We start from the raw sequence: 18734 nt of genomic DNA, 5'->3' as shown, positions 1-18734 counted from the left end.
ATAAATCCAGCATTTCGACAACATTCTCTTGACCAATTTCATGGTTTTGTAGATAGGAAATCTACCACGTGGGGTTTCAACAACAACGAAAAACACGTCCTCCACTTTGCGAAGTTGTAAACAGTCCAAAAAAAACGAAAAGTGGAAAAGACGACGTCACTGAAGATATCATGTTGGTGATGATGATATATGATGTATGTTACTTATACAAATTGTGTGAAGTCGAGAGTGAAATAACAAAGGATATCTAGAGGACTTGAACGATGCCTCCTGAGAAATCGAAACCTCTTTCAGAGGATGATGAAATTGAAATCACAATCACACCACCTACGGCAACTTCTTCTGAGATTAAAACTAAAACGGAAGTTCATCAGTCTTCAACAAATACGAGTAAAAAACGAAGTCCACCACCTACTGGTTTAAGACAAAGAATCAAAAACACAGTAGATGAGATTGGTAAAGAGACTGAAGAATTACATGTCAGACTAAAGAAGAAGGTACGTTCAAAGATATCTCAATGAGATACGTATGGACGAGGAAAAGTCGGAATATTCTTATCTGAAGGAAGATAAGCTGATGGTGAAAGCAAAACATTGATTGTGCTATAGGATGACGGTCATTATAAAGTAAGCCTTTATAATATTCCAGCTTATATCGACCCAAGCTAATAATGATCCTATCAGCTACTCGGTACGCAGAACGCTATTCTGCGTTCAAATAGCTCTCGGTTAGAGTCGCTAATCCTACATTCTAGCTCCAGGTACACCTTTTAATGATATTGGTTAGTTATAAACTCATCTACATTCAGTTGAAAGAGCTTTCATAGCTGATAGTCCGGAGCAGATCTAAGTGAATCGACTTTCTTTCATCATCATGATCATTCAATGAAATCTACTTGGAAGTCATGGTTATTTGGTAGAAAAGTAAGTTTTTCTAATATTCATTGTGAGAATTTATCTGCTGATTTCATTCATGAACAGTTCTTTTTCCCCGCGTGAGCTACCTATGCCTTGGTTTTCCCACAAAAGGGAGCAAAAAAGCTCATATGTAATACCTTATGATAGAGGTGTATTGTTAGGGGTTTGTTTAGCTTTATGGGCAGTTGATTTGACTTCTTTACCGTAAATATCTATTCTCTACTCTCTTATCTATATTAGATGAGCTTGTACGCTGACAGCCTAATTTGTCAGAGCGGATATGAAAGATATATGGACAACTCTACCAGCAGCGTTGGATCCTAGAGATCTTTTATCCAATTTGACTGTAGTAGAAGGTATGTCTAGTCACTCATATATATACAATGTCTCACCCTCTCAAGGTCATCCGATTCTGTTTTTCCATCTTACAGACTTCTTATAATATCTTTCTGCACTAATTGTAATTTTGCTGTTGCGATGTAGGTGCAAGAAAAGCTCTTGAGAATCGAGATTTTACAGTAGGAGAGTCATTAGTGGAGCAATATGGTTTGCAAAAGCAACATCCGATAATTTTGATCCCTGGTATCGTCTCTACCGGACTGGAAAGCTGGGGGACTGAAAGTGTTGCTAGACCATTTTTCAGAAAGCGGTTATGGGTGAGCTTACCTCAGGAATCTGTTTATGATATCAATTTCAGTTGACAGAAGCCAATATAGGGTACTTCCACAATGATAAGAGCTGTTCTGACCAATAAGTATGTGGAAGTGGTCATTATTCTTGCAAATGATACAAATTGTAAGTTGATAGGCTGACACTCAAATTCAATAGGGAAAGGTGGCTTCAAGCCTTATCAGTTGATCCGGAAACCGGATTAGATCCACCTGGGTTCAAGATCAGAGCTGCCCAAGGTTTAGATGCTGCGGTGAGTATTCCAGCTGACTAAACTTTGCCTGAATACAAGCAATAATTGACATTTTTGTCAATAGTCTGAATTCATTCAAGGTGAGCTAGAAGAATGAGCTTCGCGACTCAAGAGTAGCTAAAATATCTTGTTATAGGGTACTGGATCTGGCAGAAAATAGTGGAAAATCTGGCTACGCTTGGTTACGATACTAATTCCATGGATATGGCTGCTTACGATTGGTAAGTCTGGTCGTCAGCTGTAGCTTATGGAGAGATCCCGTCAGCTGACTTCATGTCTAGGCGATTGGCATATTATAACCTTGAGACCAGAGATGCCTACTTCACCAGATTAAAGTATAAGATAGAAACCATGAGAAAGCATAACGGGCAGAAAGTTGTATTATGCTCTCACTCGTGAGTAACCAGTCATGTTCATTTTTTGAATAGAGCGATTGAGCTAATGATAAACTCGCTGAGGCAGAATGGGCGGCACGGTTCTCTTGGTGAGTTATATGAGAGATCCGTCTATGTTGACTAAAGCTAATATTTTCTCGTAAACAGTACTTGTCAGTCATATCACGTTCTTGATACCACTAAGAAGGAATCGGACTGACGAATTGCACGTACAGCTTGAAATGGGTAGAATCTGATCCGAAAGAGAATGGCTTTGGAGGGGGTGGAGGTGTTGCTTGGGTTGAGGTAAGTGTTCTGCACAGCACTGTTGGAATGCCGCTTATCCTGGTGTTTTTGATATAGGAAAACATCGAATCTTGGGTAAACGTCGCCGGTACCATGTTGGGAGTTTCTAAAGCTATGACCGCTTTCTTGTCAGGAGAAATGCGGGATACTGTCGAGATAGTGAGCTATTTTGAAGCATTCTTCATTGAAAGCGTAGTAGCTGAAATGAGGTTGGTATCAATATTAGCATCCCGCAGGTTCGTGGGTCTTGGAAAAGGTAAGCTGTCGAAATGTCTCTCAAGATCATCGGCTGACAAAGGTTAATAGTTCTTCTCTCGAAGGGAAAGGGCCAAGCTGTTCCGAAGATGGCCTGGATCTACTTCAATGTGGATGAAAGTGAGTCTGATAGATTGCCGAGATTTGATCGCGCTGGATAGTTCATTGACGTACCGAAACTTGTTAGGGTGGTAACCGAATTTGGGGAGATCACGATTCTGCACCTGATGATCCTGAAAATGCTACCGATACGCATGGCAGATTCTTCTCATTCCGACATCCTGGTACATCTGAAGAAGAAGCCGATTTGACTAAATGGACTGTATCACCTAATTTGACATTGAACGAAGCCGGACCTTACGTTTTAACTCATACACCGCCCGCGTTCCAGAGGATGATGGAGAGTAATTACAGTGTAGGATTCGAAACAGATGTAGAGCAGCTGAAGAAGAATGATAGGGATCATACTAAGGTATGTTGGATGATTTGGCTATCGTGAAAGCAAGGTAGTATGGTTGACCGTTTTTAATTATAGTGGAGTAACCCTTTGGAAGTCAGGTAAGCTTGACAATGATTCACAACATTGAGCGATTACACTCACACTTTACCTAGATTGCCAGAAGCCCCTTCGATGAAAATCTACTGCTTGTATGGGCACGGAAAGGAAACTGAGGTGAGTGAAGCTTTCGGGCATTTGAAAAATCGACACGAAGCTAACGTTTGTGTTCATTCAATAGAGATCATACTGGTATATGCAAGGGGATTATGAGCAGGATGAGTCTCGCTCTGATGCTGAGAATGAAGATGCTTTTGTAAGTACGCAAAGCTGTACGAAAGTTCATAAAACCCTCTCGTCGGGTTCAATATGAGCGTTTGATAGGAGTTCGCTAATACAACCTCTGAATTTCAAGTGCGATGCATCAGACCCCTCCAATCAATGTAACAATGCAACAACCCAACGAGTGCCATTGGACTTTCCATTATCAAGGAAACATTGGATAGATTCAGTTGTTACTGTTAAAGGATCCAACCCAGAAGTTAGATCGGGTGTGAAATTCGGTGATGGTGATGGTACTATCCCAGTATTAAGTTTGGGTAGTATGTGCCTAAAAGGATGGAATGGTACCACTAAATGGAATCCTGCGGGTATCGAGGTAGTCACCCAAGGTGAGTGTGCCGCAGTGGCTGGACTACAATTGGGAAGTGGGTCAATTTGCTAACGGATCGCTCTTATATAGAATACCTCCACTCGCCAGAGAGTATGGATCTTAGAGGAGGTGCCCAAACGTAAGTCTTCACCCAAATCAGCTTGTCTACAGGTAAGACCAGCTGACTTGTTCCGGTGATATAGGGCCGACCACGTCGATATCTTGGGTGCTACACCGTTAAACGCGGCTATATTGAAAATAGCGGCTGGTAGAGGTGATTTGGTTACTCAACAAATAGGTTCAAACATTTTTGAGTATATTAAGAAACAAGATTGGGATTGAGAATAACCAAATAGAGTTTGAGATTTCAGTATACATAGAATAGATGGTGGCTTGTTTTATGACGATAATGATTATGAATATAATATCATGTATACCGTAACGTGTAGACTTTCCGGTTCATTGCTCATTGAATATGCAGAAGGTTTGCCAAGTGCAGGCATATTAGACGGAGTAGAAGGATATGTTCAGTACTTGTATGACTGAAGGCTGCTGCTGGTTGAGCCTTGACTGAGGAAACCTCCACCGAGTCTAGGTGTAAATCATGGTGCAAAATATTGAAGCCACTCAGACGGTACGTCTTCGTCGTCTGCTTCTCTGCTTTTACTAGATTGTCAGAGATATTTGATACATCATCCCAAGCAGATAGGAAAGACAACTAGTATAGTATGTTACAGTGTTAATTTGAGGTACTTTTTATAAATCTTCCAGTAAGTAATCAAATGCAAATCACCGTCACCTACTATATTGTTCCGTATGTCACAAAATGATACATGGGATCAGTCACTCATCATCATTTGATATCATCAGGATCCCATCTTCATTTCAGATCCAATCAAACTTCATAATGTCATTGATCGGTATAGAATACACCGACTTTCTGAGAGAAATGGACTCGATAGCAACAACGACAAAAAATAAAAACAGAATTGTCAAAATGGGAAGATACGATATTCAGCTGTTAAATAAAAGTATATGTATACAGATTTTAGAAGATTCAGATCCGAATGATTTAGTAAGACAGTTCCTTAAATATAGAGGTACGGGCTATAAACTTAAATCATTTCATTTGGTCGTAAGACATTAATCGTAATTACGGAACATAAGCAAGAATTTGGTCTTGACTTAGAGCAATAATTGATACTGTTGATTTCAAGGTAGTCAACTGTCAAATCAATTCGAAGAAGAACCCAAGCTCATGGACCTCAAATTGAATGATCAGCTTGTATATCAGGTTATAGTGTCTGATGTCTGACACACACGCGATCAAAGCGACTAGAACGATGATCAGTTTTCATCATCATATTCGCATATTCACACAAAAATCCATGAGAAGAAACGATGAATCTACGACATGATTTAGGCTGCTTTGATAATGATCTTTGTATAGGGATCTCAAGTTACGCAGGGGGTTACGAGTCGAAGACGATCATTTAGTCGTGAACATCTAAAGAGTTTTATACAAACTCCTTTTTACGGTAAAACTATATTTGTGTATCTCTCAGTAGAATGCAAAGATGCAAATCCCTGAATTTTTATCTCTTCTTGTCAGCTACTTTCCATCTTTTTATCAACTTATTCTGTACTCGTACTGTACAACTCGCATATGACCATAATCTACCTTATCTTTTTTCATCACCTTGATTATGCTTGAATTCAACTGCCGTAGTAAACGTTGGCTCGGTGAATTTACGAATTTGCTCTAAATTACTCGTAGTGACTTCCTTTCGGCTTCTGTATGACGATTCTCTAGGCATTCAGGCACGATCGTTATGTCTGCTGTATAACCGTTTTCATGTTACATATATACATATATTCGTAATCGTATTCAAATGAGATTTTCATCATCAGACACGTTGCTCATATTCTTCAGTAAGAGTTGTTGACTTGATTAATTAGTCAAAAACAGAGTTAGCATAGAAGCTGAAAATCACGACTTCGGAAAGTTACGACTTTTCAATCTGACCAAAATTGTAACTATCGAACTCAAATCGAGAGTAGTGGTTTTTGAATTCAGAAGGAAAATCGCATAAAAGATCAAAGATGAGAATAGCCATTGTAGGTACAGGTGTATCTGGAATATCAGCTTTATGGGTAAGTTGAGTTATTATGACATCTCAACTGCGAATATCGGATATATTTCTAATTATTTACCATATATTAAGTAGCTTCTCAACGAATTCTCAGAACATGAAGTAAATATATATGAGAAAGATGAAAGACCAGGTGGACATACAAATACGGTAGAATTCAAGAGTAAGTTTGAATGAATACTCCTTGCACATTCGAGTGTTATGGCCATCCTGCCGGTTTCGATGATCAAGCTCTGGCTCGAAAGGTACAATCGACGACTGACGACTATCCCTACGATACTTTTGTTTCGACAGGACCCGGTAAAGAACCATGCCAAGTGGATACGTGAGTTCTATCGTTATATTCGACTGAATTCCAGAATATATGTGGTATCAAGTAGCTGATATATCTGCACCATTCATGTGTCGCTATTCAATGGTGATAGTGGATTCGTAAGTTACCCAAATGCACTCTGCCATATTCTGTATAAACATATATCAGTTCTTACAGGCTAATAATCTTCACCTTCTGGCTTAGATCGTCTGTAACCCACCTACGTACCCAAACTTTTTACGATTCTTGAAACACTTGAAAATACCTTTACTGAAGACTGAAATGACATTTTCAGTAACAAGAGATAGAGGTGCTTTTGAATGGGCTGGTGAAGGTTTAGGTGGTGTATTTTGTCAATTATCAAATGTGTAAGTGTACATCCCCAGAGGTCAAGCCAAGTCTGTCTACTCTATGACGCTCACTCTACAAGGAAAGGTGTTTTAGCTAATTCCTGATTTTGCTTAGATTCAACCCTAGGTTATATAGAATGTTATTCGATATTATACGGTTCAACCTGTTCGCTACAGACTTATTGGAACAAGAAGGGGATAAACAAGGTATAAGTATCGGTGACTATCTAGAAAAAGAAGGTTATAGTGATGGATTCAGAGATGATTATTTGATGGTAAGCCTAGGATATACTTTTACTCGATGGAAGGCCTCAAGAGAGGTTCATCAAAGTTGACCACGATCATACTTGTATAGCCCATGACCGGTGCGATCTGGTCAACTCCGGCAGATCAAGCTGCATTGGATTTCCCTGCATCAACATTAATTAGATTCTTCCATAATCACCATTTGTTACAGATAACTGGTAAACCAAAATGGCTAACTGTAGAAGGAGGATCGTAAGTTGAAACCATACCTTTAGTGCAATACCCCTACCGTCCGTCATCAAAGCTAATTTGCTAAAATGTTGATATTTCTATACAGAAAAAAATACTTGGACTCAGTTTTGAGCAGATTACCGGAGGAAAACCTACATCTTAATACAGAAATAACAGCGATTGAATCTCACGAAGATGGCGTGAATCTAATTGAAGCCTCAGGTAAAAAGCATTTATACGATCACGTCATCTTAGCGTAAGTATGGGCTTTACACCTAAATTCATATAGGAATATTAGCTAATAATCATGGACAGAACACATTCAGATACAACGTTGAAATTGTTGGAGAATGGCGGTGGATTAACGGAAGATGAAAACAAAGCTTTGAGTCCTTGGAAATGGAGTAAAAATGAAGCTATACTGCATTGGGACGAAAAGGTAAGCAGTCAGGGAGGAGTGAAAGTTGATGGAGCAAAATAGCTAATTTGACATGTGACTTGCAGCTAATGCCAATACGGCGAAAGGCTTACTCTGGTAAGCTCACTAATCCGGTCTATGGAGAAACGTTGAGAGCTGATGGTATTCGATGTCAAATAGCTTGGAATTACCTCACCTTGACCGAGAGTGATAGCAAAAAACCTCATACATCAGAATCGGAGATCGAAACTGTATCATTGTAAGTTGTCAGCCCAAGCAGTACTCCTTATTTATATAGCTAATAATGCAATGCCGTTATGTTATATAGAACATATGATATGAATATTTTGCAGCATCTACCTGAAGACAAACATGGCTTAGTATTAGTGACCTTGAATCCACCTTTCCCACCTGATGAATCGAAAGTTATCAAAAGGTTTCAATATGAACATCCAATGATGACACATGAATCAGTTGCAGCACAATCATTATTACCTAAAATACAAAATAAACGTGGAATATCATTTGCTGGAGCCTGGACAAATTATGGATTCCATGAAGATGGATTCACATCTTCAATGAAATTAATGGTTAAAGAGCCTTTTAATTGTAAATCACCTTTTGAAATGAAGCCTGCTTCAAGGGGTTTACCTAAAACAAATACTATAACGATATTTTTAGCTAGATCATTAATAAGTTATTTGGATTTCATCAGAAAACAAATTCAACCTATTTGGTATTGGATCAGTTATATTGCTGTTATTGGTTTAGTTTGGTTAGAACAAGTTTTCAATGCAGTCGGTTACAAATCCGGTAAAGATGAAGTGGAAAGATTGAAAGGTTATTGGGTTGGCAATGAAGAAGAGGATAAGAAAAGAAGATAGGCAGGGAAAGAAATATGGTATAGCCTTCATAATATAGATGGGCAAGTTTTGGATATCATCATATATGCATCTAATGTCATGTTAGTTTGGATGATCGCAAAGCGCTACATGCATAATAATCTTAGCGTCGGTGTCGCTTGAAAGAGGTTAGTCGCGTCTAAATTGTAATTGCAGGTGAATATTATACTCTATAGATCTCGGCCGATACGGAGAGAAGGGGGATTATGCAACTAACCTTGACCAGTTAAATAGCTTTGATTACAAAAGTTTTGTATTTGATTCAAAAGGTGAACAAGGAACTGAAAATTTGAATTTGAATCTGGGAATTGGGTGACATAAGCAGTTGCTATTTCGGGTATATATACGAGTAATCAGGTTGGTATCATAACATTAGCGCCAAGCTTTTACTCTATAAAGCATACTCCACTCAATTTTCTCATTATTGCCACCTTTTCTCTATCCTTTATCTTTTATCTTTTATCTATAATTGTAATCAATTCACTAACATCTAAACATCAATACTTGACCAAATAAACAAAATGTCATCTTCATGCTGTGGTGGTAAAGGTAACTCGGGTGGATGCTGTAAACCACAATCATCTTCAAATGACGCTTCTGTACCATTATTAAAAGGTAACAAATCAAAGAAGAATCAAGCAACTTCATATGCAGATGTAACTGCAAATGGTAAAGATTCAAATAAATCATATGGTGCAGTTTGGTCATTAGATAATTCCGCACCAGTTTCAGGAACTATAGCATCAAATAATTCTACAGGATTAGATAGACAACAATTATTACAGAATGTTTTAGGTGATCATGAACCTTTAGGAAGTAAATGTTCTGCTCATGCTTCAGGTGGTCAATGTTGTGAGTATATCGATAATAGGGAGATATTTCGCTTTTGGAGATGTACTGATAGCATGGTTGATCTATGTAGGTAAAGAATTGAAGGGTGATGACGAGAGACATTTGATTAGTCCGGAGATTGTCAGAGATGTGTAAGTTGGTTTAATGTGATTATCAGTCGCATACAAAGGATGACTAATCCTTCTTCCTTGCCTTCCATATATCTCATACCTATCTCTTTTCCGATGCCCAACAACATATATCGCCAATCCACATATCTCAATCCTTGGTACCACCTCCGCAGTATTATCGGTCTTTCAGATGGTTTGACAGTACCTTTCGCTTTGACAGCTGGTCTCTCTTCTCTTGGTAGTTCAAGTTTAGTAGTTACTGGTGGCTTAGCTGAATTATGTGCTGGTGCTATCTCAATGGGTTTAGGAGGATATCGTGAGTATTCCCAGATGATCTGCACAATTGCATTTTTTTTGCTGACTAAGCTATTTATAGTCGCTTCACAGGCTGAATTAGATCATTTCCATTATTTAAGAAGACAAACTCAAGCAAGAGTCTTAAGATCATGTTCAGGTGAAATGGAAAGAGAAGTACATTCAATTTTAGGTCCATTAGGTATCAAAGAACCTTTATCTAGATTAATTGCTGAAGATTTAAGAATTGTTGAAGATGATTTATATGGTCCTGGACAAGGTATAGATGGAACAGAAGGTATAATGCCTTCGTCAAATGACATTGCTCCTCCTTCACCCTCATCAAATGGAAAAAAATCATGGGGAGGCATATTTAGTAGAAATAAACAAAATGAACATGATGATCAAGAAGAAGGTGGTGAAAAAAAGATTGACGAAGATATGGGATTAACAGCATTCTTGTTGAAATTCGGTGAAGGTTTAGAAGAAGTACCAAAATCTAGATTATATATTTCAGCTTTAACAATTGGTTTATCATATTTCATTGGTGGTTTAATACCTTTAATTCCATATATGTTGACTGATTCTGCTGAAATGGGTTTAATCATTTCTGCTATTGTAACTGGTGTTGTTTTATTCATTTTTGGTGGTTTCAAAACATATTTCACGTAAGTAAACTTATCCCTCTTCTGATGAATAGTTAGGCTGATATTATTGTCAATATATATAGCGGTGCTACAGGTGGATGGGGTGGTTATGCTTATGGTGCTATATCAACTATGATTGTAGGTGGTGTAGCAGCTGGTGCAGCTTTCGGTTTAGTAAAAATTTTAGGTGTACAGGAGTAAACATCATGTTTTCATACGGGGTTGCATTTTCGGTGAATACCTAAGTATTAATAAGGGTGATAGATGTGGTAGAACAAGCTTGGCCCCTTCGAGTATTTTGAAATATTCCTCTATCCGCTTCTCGAATGTATAGACGAAGAGAGTATAGAGTTAAGGAATCGATCAATATAGATCTTACCCAGTTTATGTAACGATAGAAATGAAATTAGAATGTAATACCAATTAGATCAGAAATCCGTACGATGGGAAAACCGGTTCTTCGCAAAAACCTGAATAAGATATACCCAACAATTTCATAAATAGTTTATATAGATGAACAGATAAATGTATAAAATGCGAATTATCTTAATTAACTTAAGCGAAACGTTGGCACAAGGTCAAATTACTATACCTGTGCTGTAAGTTACGTGCAATTTACTAAGTTAGATATAATGCTTGCTCAAATGACAAGGGGTATCTGAATGAATTCATGCAAAAATTTACGAGTCATTGCTAGTTTACTTGAAACAAAGATAAAATCATAAAGAAAAAAAGAGAAAAGGCAATGCTATTCCACTCTTTCAAAAAGAAACGGGAAAAAACCCCAAATTGGTGATCCATTTATCTATAAGGGTGGGTTTATGGTGTTGTTACAGCGATGGAAAGAGACAAAAGGATATTTTATATGTATGGCGAAAATTCTACTCTAACACAATTTTGGAACTCAAAAGTCCTTAATACCATCCCACTAAGAGCTATTTACAAGCCTTCCTTCCTATCTACCTTATTTCTTATTTCATATGATTTTCATCTATTCGTCTACCATCGGTGGTACAACATCTGCAGCTACAGGTACATCCCCAGCTTTATGATTCGCAGGTGATGAACTATGATGACTTGCCGAGAGTACGAAATCCTATTTTTGCACACATTGATCAAATATTAGCGAACGGACCGCGATGAAGGACTTAACAGTTGCGACACTTGTCTATGTGGTCATTCCAAAAAAAAACTACTCACCATCTTTCCGTTGTCTCTATCTGGACTGACTAATCTTGCATACTCAAGATACAATCTGAACATGTAGATCTGTAAATCTTCTCTTCTCCATGCTGAATTAGGATACAACAACCATATCAGCATTATCCTCTAAGCGCGGCGTAGCGCTTTTTACAGTATAATTTGCATGATCATTTTATGTGGATACTATACTCACTTCGTTCTACCCAACATTGACCATTTAATGCGATTCTTCTAGCTACTTCATCATGTGCTCCTTTACCTGAAGGTGTACCTCGGAAGCTACATCATCATATGGTCAACTATCTGCCAATCCAAAAGAAAAATTGGGTGAGCTACTTACAATGACATGATAGAAAACAAATCCGAGTAGTCCATTTTGGATGGGACATAAGCGTACCATTCTGGTAATGATTTGGTATCTGAGACGAAGTCAGCTACCGTTAGGTGTCGCACAATCCGAAACTAGCTATACTCACTCCATTCTGGGAACACAGTAGCTTTGACGACGACACTGTAGGAGATAACGCTGTCAGCTAATTTTGTCGTCTTGCTTGGGATAACGAAGGACTACCTTACTTGTTAGCAGCCATCAAACGAGGGAATCGTGATGACCAAGCATTTCCATCGGTCTACATCAATCAAGAACTATTAGTCAACCAAATGCGCAGTACAAATGATTAACTCACATCGAAAACATATTTGAAATCGTTTGACCTCTCGGCATTATCTTTTCCAGCAAATTCAATTTCTTTTTCCATTTCATCACATGTACCGTCATCCCAATCACATTGCCAATGACCACCAGATAGTTTAACATCCATATAGTATTCACCTAATTCTTTCAAAGGTAATCTTGTTAATTCTGCTTCACCAGTCATTCCAACAGGTGATAAAACTTCTTGATATGAATCTGTTCTATCATTTGCTAAGAAATGTAATCTTTCTCGATGTGATTGTCTCCATTTAGCTCCTTTTTTCTTATCGTGGTTTAATCCTGTAGCTAAACCTCTCTGTATATTTCAACCGGTAAGTATGAGACGTCAGCTGGTTGACAACTATGTAAAGAACAGACAGCTAAATCTCGTACTTACCCAATACAATTTACCAGATTTTCTATTCCATTCTGGATCAGGTCCAACGTCATCTCTTCTACCATCTTTTCCAATTGGTGTGACAGGTATATCACCATTCAACATAGTTTTAGAAGGTACTAAAATTGGATATAATTTGGTGTGTGGTTTAGGATGGGTCTCGGCATTATGTTCTTCTAATAACATTCCATGGTTTTCCATATACGAGGGGTGTTGACAGATGTCCATGGCTGCTGAGTGAGAATTGATGAAAGTATCGGCGGCAGCTATGTATATAGAAGACATGAGGTCAGTGGTCGTCATCTGGAGAGCTGACCTTGATAAGGTTATTTCGAGATCTCGAATTTTCCCTTTACTCCTTTGCCGATCAAGTACTCACGCAGCTCCTTTTCACCCTTATTCAACGGACTATCTTTAGCACAAGCTTTACTCCAATCTTGCTCGAATCTATCATGTTCGTTGGCGTGATTCGACACTGTACCTTTCTTAGCAGCATTTACTAATTCTTCGTGTCTTGCATGGTCCAGTAACATGGTAGGTTGGTCATGAATCGTGAAAGTAGCTCTATAAAAATGAATGTGTCGAATGATCAATCAGCTTATCTCGTCAGTCGTCGGTTCGAGCGGATCCTAGCTGAAGTGGACTCACCTGAAAGCACCAATATGCTTGATGAAAGGTTCTAACAAATTAATCTGCGAGTCTGCTCTAGGTCTACTTGCCCACCAAGTATCTCTAGAATAGTCATCATTCCATTGTAATTCAACTTTTCCATCGTGTATAATTAGAGTAAAAGTTTCCTGTATTTTTTCTGTTTCTTCTAATCTTTCTTGTAGAGTTTTGATAGGTAAACCGTAGAATGGTAATAATGATTCCATGATACTGCACGAACGAGTATAAGCTGAAAGTCAAATGAAAGTAAGCCAACCTTTGCATGACTTACGCATCATATTCATCAGGTAAAAGAACATTATTGTTTTCAGCGAAATGCCACCTGAATGAAGCGAACAAAGTATTAGTCGATCACCTATCAACAGAAATTGCAACGTTGATGGAACACGATAAAAGATGGGGTGTATAGCCAACTCACCATTCATCAAAACCTTTTGGTGGATTTCTATTCCATTTATCTTTATAAACTTTTACAGCTTGTTCCAGTGTTTGTGATTGTCTAGCTAACATTGAATTCCATTTTTGTTCACCTTCTTTCAATAAACCTAAAATAGGATGTGTTAAACCTTGAGGTTGTGATTTAGTTTGATTTGATAAAGCGGAAAATTCATCATCGAAATCTGGATCATAATCATTACCTTCTGAAGGTAATGAATGTGATTTAATTATACCTGGACTAACATTATCTAAAATTAACATTTCTGCTCTTAATTTTTCTTGCTGACTTAGCGCATCATAAGGAGATAAAAATAAACATTGACCATCTTCATCAAATTCTATTGGTCTTGATGGTGTATTAGGATTTAATATTGGTGGTAACCATTTTGATGGAGAAAAATATGATGCATCAGGTTCATGATGTGGTAAATTTGGTGTTAATGCTGGTGGTAATGTTGATGGTGCAAATGTATGTAAAAATAAAACTAATATACAACCTGATAATATCAAAATAACAAATCTTCTAGGTATAGGTATATTCATTGGTGATGGAAATGGTAAATTTAATGCCATTTTGTAAGACTAATTTGTTAATTTGGAGATTGGCCAATAAAGGCCAATAACCTATAAAAGAGGTGAAAGAGGAAAGATCGTCGATGGCGAGTATTGGTCAATATGCTTGGGATTTTATGTTCTATCTATATGTCTTCTGATATAATGATTTACGAGTTGTATTTTCGGTTGTAGGTCAAGTTGAGAACAAGATGTGAGCTGATTGATAGATGGAAAGATCGCTCTTTCTTTTAGTGGAATAACTTGTTCTTTTTCTGTAGGTGTCGCCTTGAAACGCGAATTTGTAGGTTCGTGCGCAAGTCAAAATAATGCGGTGATATTCCCTAGTCCGGCTCGGAAAAGATTGAGCAATTACGAAATGACCGTTGAGACGTGTATCATGGACGTGACCTGTTTTTCGAGAGAGGAGGTGAAGGGCGGAAGAGATATAAACAGGATGAATATACGAAAGATGATTGTGAGATTTCTTCTGTTTATTGAGAATAATGCAAACGAGGTACAATCTAAAATAAATGCCAACTGATGAAGTGGGTGAGTGACGAGTGAGACAAAACAGCATTCAGGCATAAGCCTGAATTCGCATAGGGTAACTCTCTATTCTTACAAAAAAAAAAACACCCAAAAACGATATCCATGGGCTCGAGACCACGTTTAACCGTCTATCAGGGCTGATAGGGCAGGTAAACAGTCACCTTATGCTTACATAATGCTAACTTAGTACCTGATGGTAACGATTCTAGGCTGGCGGAAAAAGGGAAAGCACAGTTGCAGTATAGGCTATAGGCGCCCTCAAGCTTTGCGGTGGTTTGGTTTTGTTGTGCCTAAAGTGTATGCTACTTTACGACACGCTGAATCCTTAACCTCCATTCGGACGAGCGGATTCAACATTACACATTATATTACTTTGACTTGACTTTCAGCTTGGCTAATCTTTCACTTGTCTCCTGTAACCAGTCCATTCACCTCTTCATCAAAAAGAAGAAATCATCTGAAGGTCATTATCACATCGATTCAGCACTATACAACTTTCCACACTTCCTGGATAAACATATCTTCTTAAGAAGTTCACCTGTAATCCCCCGCCAATATGCCTTCATTACGGTTCTGTGGTGAATGGTGAGTTTCATCTCTAAATCATGGTGATTCCGCAGCTGGTACTTTGGCTAATTGACATGTCTGTTACTACAGCAACAATCTCTTGTACCCTAAAGTAAGCTATGCTTTGATGTGCTTTCTAATAATCAGCTTACATTTATGATCATTTTGTTTCTTGTAGTCCGATAACAACGCCAAAATATTATTATATCAATGTCGAAATTGTAATTATGCTGAAAATGCTCATCCTGAACCTGGTATGGCACCTTGTGTATATAAGAATGATTTGTTGACTATCGCTAGGTGAGTTCAGCTTTCAACAGGCCATGTATCACTCGTCAATATATTGGTCAAACCGAGGTTTGGATTACTAATCAATGAATTTTTCGTAACTTAGAGAACAAGCTGGTGAAACAAAAGATTTAGAAACAGACCCAACTTTACAGCGGTCAAATATAGAATGTCCAAAATGTTCAAATCATGAGTGAGTCTATCTGTTTTGCTATTTATTGATTGATCTATGTAGACTTCTACCGATCCAATGCCTTCTTCCCTATGATACCGCTTATATCAAGGAATTAATCTATCATTTCACTTAATAACTTATTCTTGTCCTTTTCTGTAATTACAGAGCTGTGTTCTATCAAGATCAAGCAAGGAGAATAACGACAAATATGACATTATTCTATTATTGTACGAATTGTAAATTCCTATTTAGAGATCCAAAGATCAAACATCGTTAAATGGTGTCAACACCGAACAATCGCAATCAACGATCAAAATCCAATTCAGCTGTTCAAATGTTGTACAATAATAGAAATTCTCAATGCATCATCATCATCGTCATCTATGTTTCTGAACAAGAAGGTATATTCAGATATTCTTATGCATATAGCGATTAGTTCAGATTAGAGGGTTTTAAACAATGACAGGGCTTCAATCGCGATGATATAAGTGCATGGATAAATATAAGTATACAACGTCATAGCTGAATGGCGAGATCTTCACGTGTAATATGTTTATTCAGACGAATTTAAACTCCAAAATCAATAATCCACAACTTTTCGTCTCCTGTCTGATTTTTAATTAACCGTAAAACGACTCTTCGATTAGCAAACAGTATTGAACGTTTATCAATCGGATCGAGAAAAAATACACTCACTTGCTGAATTATCAATTTTTGACCTTTTTCATCTACTATGACCTTGTCAAGCTCTTTAGGTAAACCTAAGGAAAATTCACCTGAACTCTTAAATCTTCCCGAAAGGTAATCATTCGAAGGCTTTTTCAGTAGACTATGATGCCGTGGAATAGAACGTGGTTTATTCGGTCTCTATAATTAAAATTGACATCATAATTAGAAATCACACATGAACTGTCATTGTGATTTTCCTGTTGTACTAAACAAAAGAAAATAACTTACTTGTCCATCGTCAGGTACACAATCCAATTTAACATCTTTCAAAACACCATACTCATTTTTTCTATTACCGACTTCACGATGATTAAAATCTGTAATTTCCAAATACAATTTACCTCTGTGTTTCAAGGCGATATTATCAATTTGAAATACTTTACATCCAATTTGAATTTCTGACTTTATCATGCTAGGTTCTTTTGGCGTAATATCCTCAATCCATATATGTGATCTATGCTTCCATTTTTGAAAAGGAATACGTTCAATACCATCAAAAGGATGGGATGATCTTCTCCACGTTCTACCTTTTATCCATTGTTTAGATTTATTTTCTATCTTGATAGCTGATAATTGATTAATAGGAATTACGATATTAAGCTCTTCAACAGGTCCAGAAGGCCATAAGTGGTATTGTAAACTGATCCGAATGAATGATGGATTACCATTAGTATGAATTTTAGGTTGTTGTTTAGATGAGATGATGATCTTGACATTTTTAGGTATGTTTCGGAGTTTTCGAATCATCTTGGATAGTACAGAAAAAGTGTACGGTATTTCAAGTAATAGCTCTGGCAAGTAAGGTACGTTCAAAGTTCCGGAAAAGCTGAACACCGCTAAAGAAGCAATCCTATTAAGTGGCAAGATAGTTCTATTTAGCTCAACTCCCAATATTCTCTGACATGTGTCATCATAGTGGCAACTGTCTCTCGAAACTTTATTACTGTAGAGAAGATTTAACCCGCTATGATACTCACTTAACTCTACTATTCTGTACAAAAGGTATTTCAGGTATATCCAAACCGATCAATAATCCTTGATCCGTTATAATTGAACCATGATTACTTTCCCAGTTACCGTTTTGAGGGAAACGCTTTTTTAGAGATACGTAAATGAAAATTAGCGTCAGCCCATGTAATTTGATTTGACTATCAACTTCTAGACTATCCGTTATCCATTATCCATTATCCATTATTCAAAACTGTGAAATAACTCTGCTCTACTGTGTAATTTGCAGCGCTACATAGTTTAAACTTACATAAAACTCGTGGTGGTCATCATCTAAATTGGCAACCCAGAAACTTTCACGTAAATCTATCATGATCTTATCTTGAGCAACTTTTAGCTTGTATTCTGGGTGTTCCCCATAATCCAATGGTAGATCGAATTGTCGTTGTTCACATTGATCCAAGAATTGAGTTTGATAAAATTGGCTAAATCGAATTAAGCGAATCAAACCAGATACTTCTATAATAATCATCAGATCCCTTTTGATGTCGACTAAAAGAGTATTATAATCTACGATAAAAGGGACGTATAGTGTTTTTGGTTTTGCATGATTTTCACCAATTTTGTATATAGTACATAACTGGTATCGATCGCAGACACTCGCTGATTTCATTTCTACAATGAGTTCGACACTAGGTATAGTAATTAGGTAATCATCTTGAATTGAATGAATAACATTTTGCTTCTTGATACTGAATCGAGTGATTCTTGGAATAAGATTTAGTAAATTTCTTTCCTTTTGAACTAAATCCAAGATATTTTTCGTAGGTTGATGTAAAGGATCAAAGGTTTCCTCATCTTCACCACATTTATATAATTTCCTGTATAACCTATACTGGATTGAAGGTATTTCTCTGATAGTATTATGAAATCCTTTATTGACTTGTGATAATGCAATCAAATCGTATATTGATAGTTGGAGTAAGATCTTTTCTAGTATATCTTGATTAAGACGTAACATACTCGTAGTTGAAGTAAACCTTGCCTACATATGTATGCAATATATTGCTCGTAATTTGTGATT

At 37.4% G+C, this 18734-nt stretch overlaps 6 protein-coding genes across 6 annotated transcripts; 4 read left to right on the top strand and 2 right to left on the bottom strand.

Annotated features, from left to right (window-relative positions):
• Positions 1 to 263: 263 nt before the first annotated feature.
• On the top strand, positions 264 to 4264 carry L201_004030 (uncharacterized protein; the record flags this gene model as incomplete). The annotated part of the gene is made up of 25 exons (XM_066219778.1): positions 264 to 497; positions 609 to 626; positions 684 to 690; positions 755 to 781; positions 844 to 923; positions 981 to 994; positions 1065 to 1121; positions 1191 to 1273; positions 1401 to 1573; positions 1634 to 1671; positions 1746 to 1839; positions 1904 to 1919; positions 1976 to 2060; positions 2121 to 2234; positions 2450 to 2519; positions 2577 to 2678; positions 2746 to 2775; positions 2826 to 2894; positions 2962 to 3246; positions 3310 to 3332; positions 3387 to 3447; positions 3512 to 3586; positions 3686 to 3941; positions 4013 to 4061; positions 4126 to 4264. The coding sequence occupies 25 exons, from the start codon at positions 264 to 266 to the stop codon at positions 4262 to 4264; spliced, it is 2199 nt and encodes a 732-aa protein (XP_066075875.1).
• A 1761-nt stretch (positions 4265 to 6025) lies between these two features.
• On the top strand, positions 6026 to 8517 carry L201_004029 (uncharacterized protein; the record flags this gene model as incomplete). Its single annotated transcript, XM_066219777.1, has 12 exons — positions 6026 to 6076; positions 6151 to 6238; positions 6370 to 6400; positions 6501 to 6507; positions 6593 to 6756; positions 6854 to 7013; positions 7094 to 7236; positions 7322 to 7471; positions 7531 to 7654; positions 7720 to 7750; positions 7814 to 7892; positions 7962 to 8517. The coding sequence occupies 12 exons, from the start codon at positions 6026 to 6028 to the stop codon at positions 8515 to 8517; spliced, it is 1584 nt and encodes a 527-aa protein (XP_066075874.1).
• A 539-nt stretch (positions 8518 to 9056) lies between these two features.
• Positions 9057 to 10639, top strand: L201_004028 (uncharacterized protein; the record flags this gene model as incomplete). Its single annotated transcript, XM_066219776.1, has 5 exons — positions 9057 to 9387; positions 9458 to 9518; positions 9671 to 9813; positions 9874 to 10459; positions 10522 to 10639. 5 exons carry the CDS (start codon positions 9057 to 9059, stop codon positions 10637 to 10639), a joined length of 1239 nt encoding a protein of 412 aa, XP_066075873.1.
• A 790-nt stretch (positions 10640 to 11429) lies between these two features.
• Positions 11430 to 14412, bottom strand: L201_004027 (beta-1,2-xylosyltransferase 1; the record flags this gene model as incomplete). Its single annotated transcript, XM_066219775.1, has 12 exons — positions 11430 to 11534; positions 11639 to 11730; positions 11835 to 11920; positions 11982 to 12060; positions 12118 to 12152; positions 12218 to 12270; positions 12328 to 12651; positions 12733 to 12998; positions 13112 to 13296; positions 13381 to 13611; positions 13673 to 13723; positions 13820 to 14412. The coding sequence occupies 12 exons, from the start codon at positions 14410 to 14412 to the stop codon at positions 11430 to 11432; spliced, it is 2100 nt and encodes a 699-aa protein (XP_066075872.1).
• Positions 14413 to 15499: 1087 nt separating this feature from the next.
• L201_004026 (uncharacterized protein) lies at positions 15500 to 16250 on the top strand (the record flags this gene model as incomplete). The annotated part of the gene is made up of 5 exons (XM_066219774.1): positions 15500 to 15528; positions 15601 to 15622; positions 15689 to 15810; positions 15905 to 15991; positions 16139 to 16250. The coding sequence occupies 5 exons, from the start codon at positions 15500 to 15502 to the stop codon at positions 16248 to 16250; spliced, it is 372 nt and encodes a 123-aa protein (XP_066075871.1).
• A 290-nt stretch (positions 16251 to 16540) lies between these two features.
• L201_004025 (uncharacterized protein) lies at positions 16541 to 18671 on the bottom strand (the record flags this gene model as incomplete). The annotated part of the gene is made up of 5 exons (XM_066219773.1): positions 16541 to 16582; positions 16670 to 16840; positions 16931 to 17552; positions 17680 to 17795; positions 17961 to 18671. The coding sequence occupies 5 exons, from the start codon at positions 18669 to 18671 to the stop codon at positions 16541 to 16543; spliced, it is 1662 nt and encodes a 553-aa protein (XP_066075870.1).
• Between the last annotated feature and the right edge of the window lie 63 nt (positions 18672 to 18734).

This window comes from Kwoniella dendrophila, chromosome 5 (assembly GCF_036810415.1).
Source record: "Kwoniella dendrophila CBS 6074 chromosome 5, complete sequence".
Classification (NCBI taxonomy): Eukaryota; Fungi; Basidiomycota; class Tremellomycetes; order Tremellales; family Cryptococcaceae; genus Kwoniella; species Kwoniella dendrophila.
This window is presented reverse-complemented; position numbering and strand designations above follow the sequence as displayed.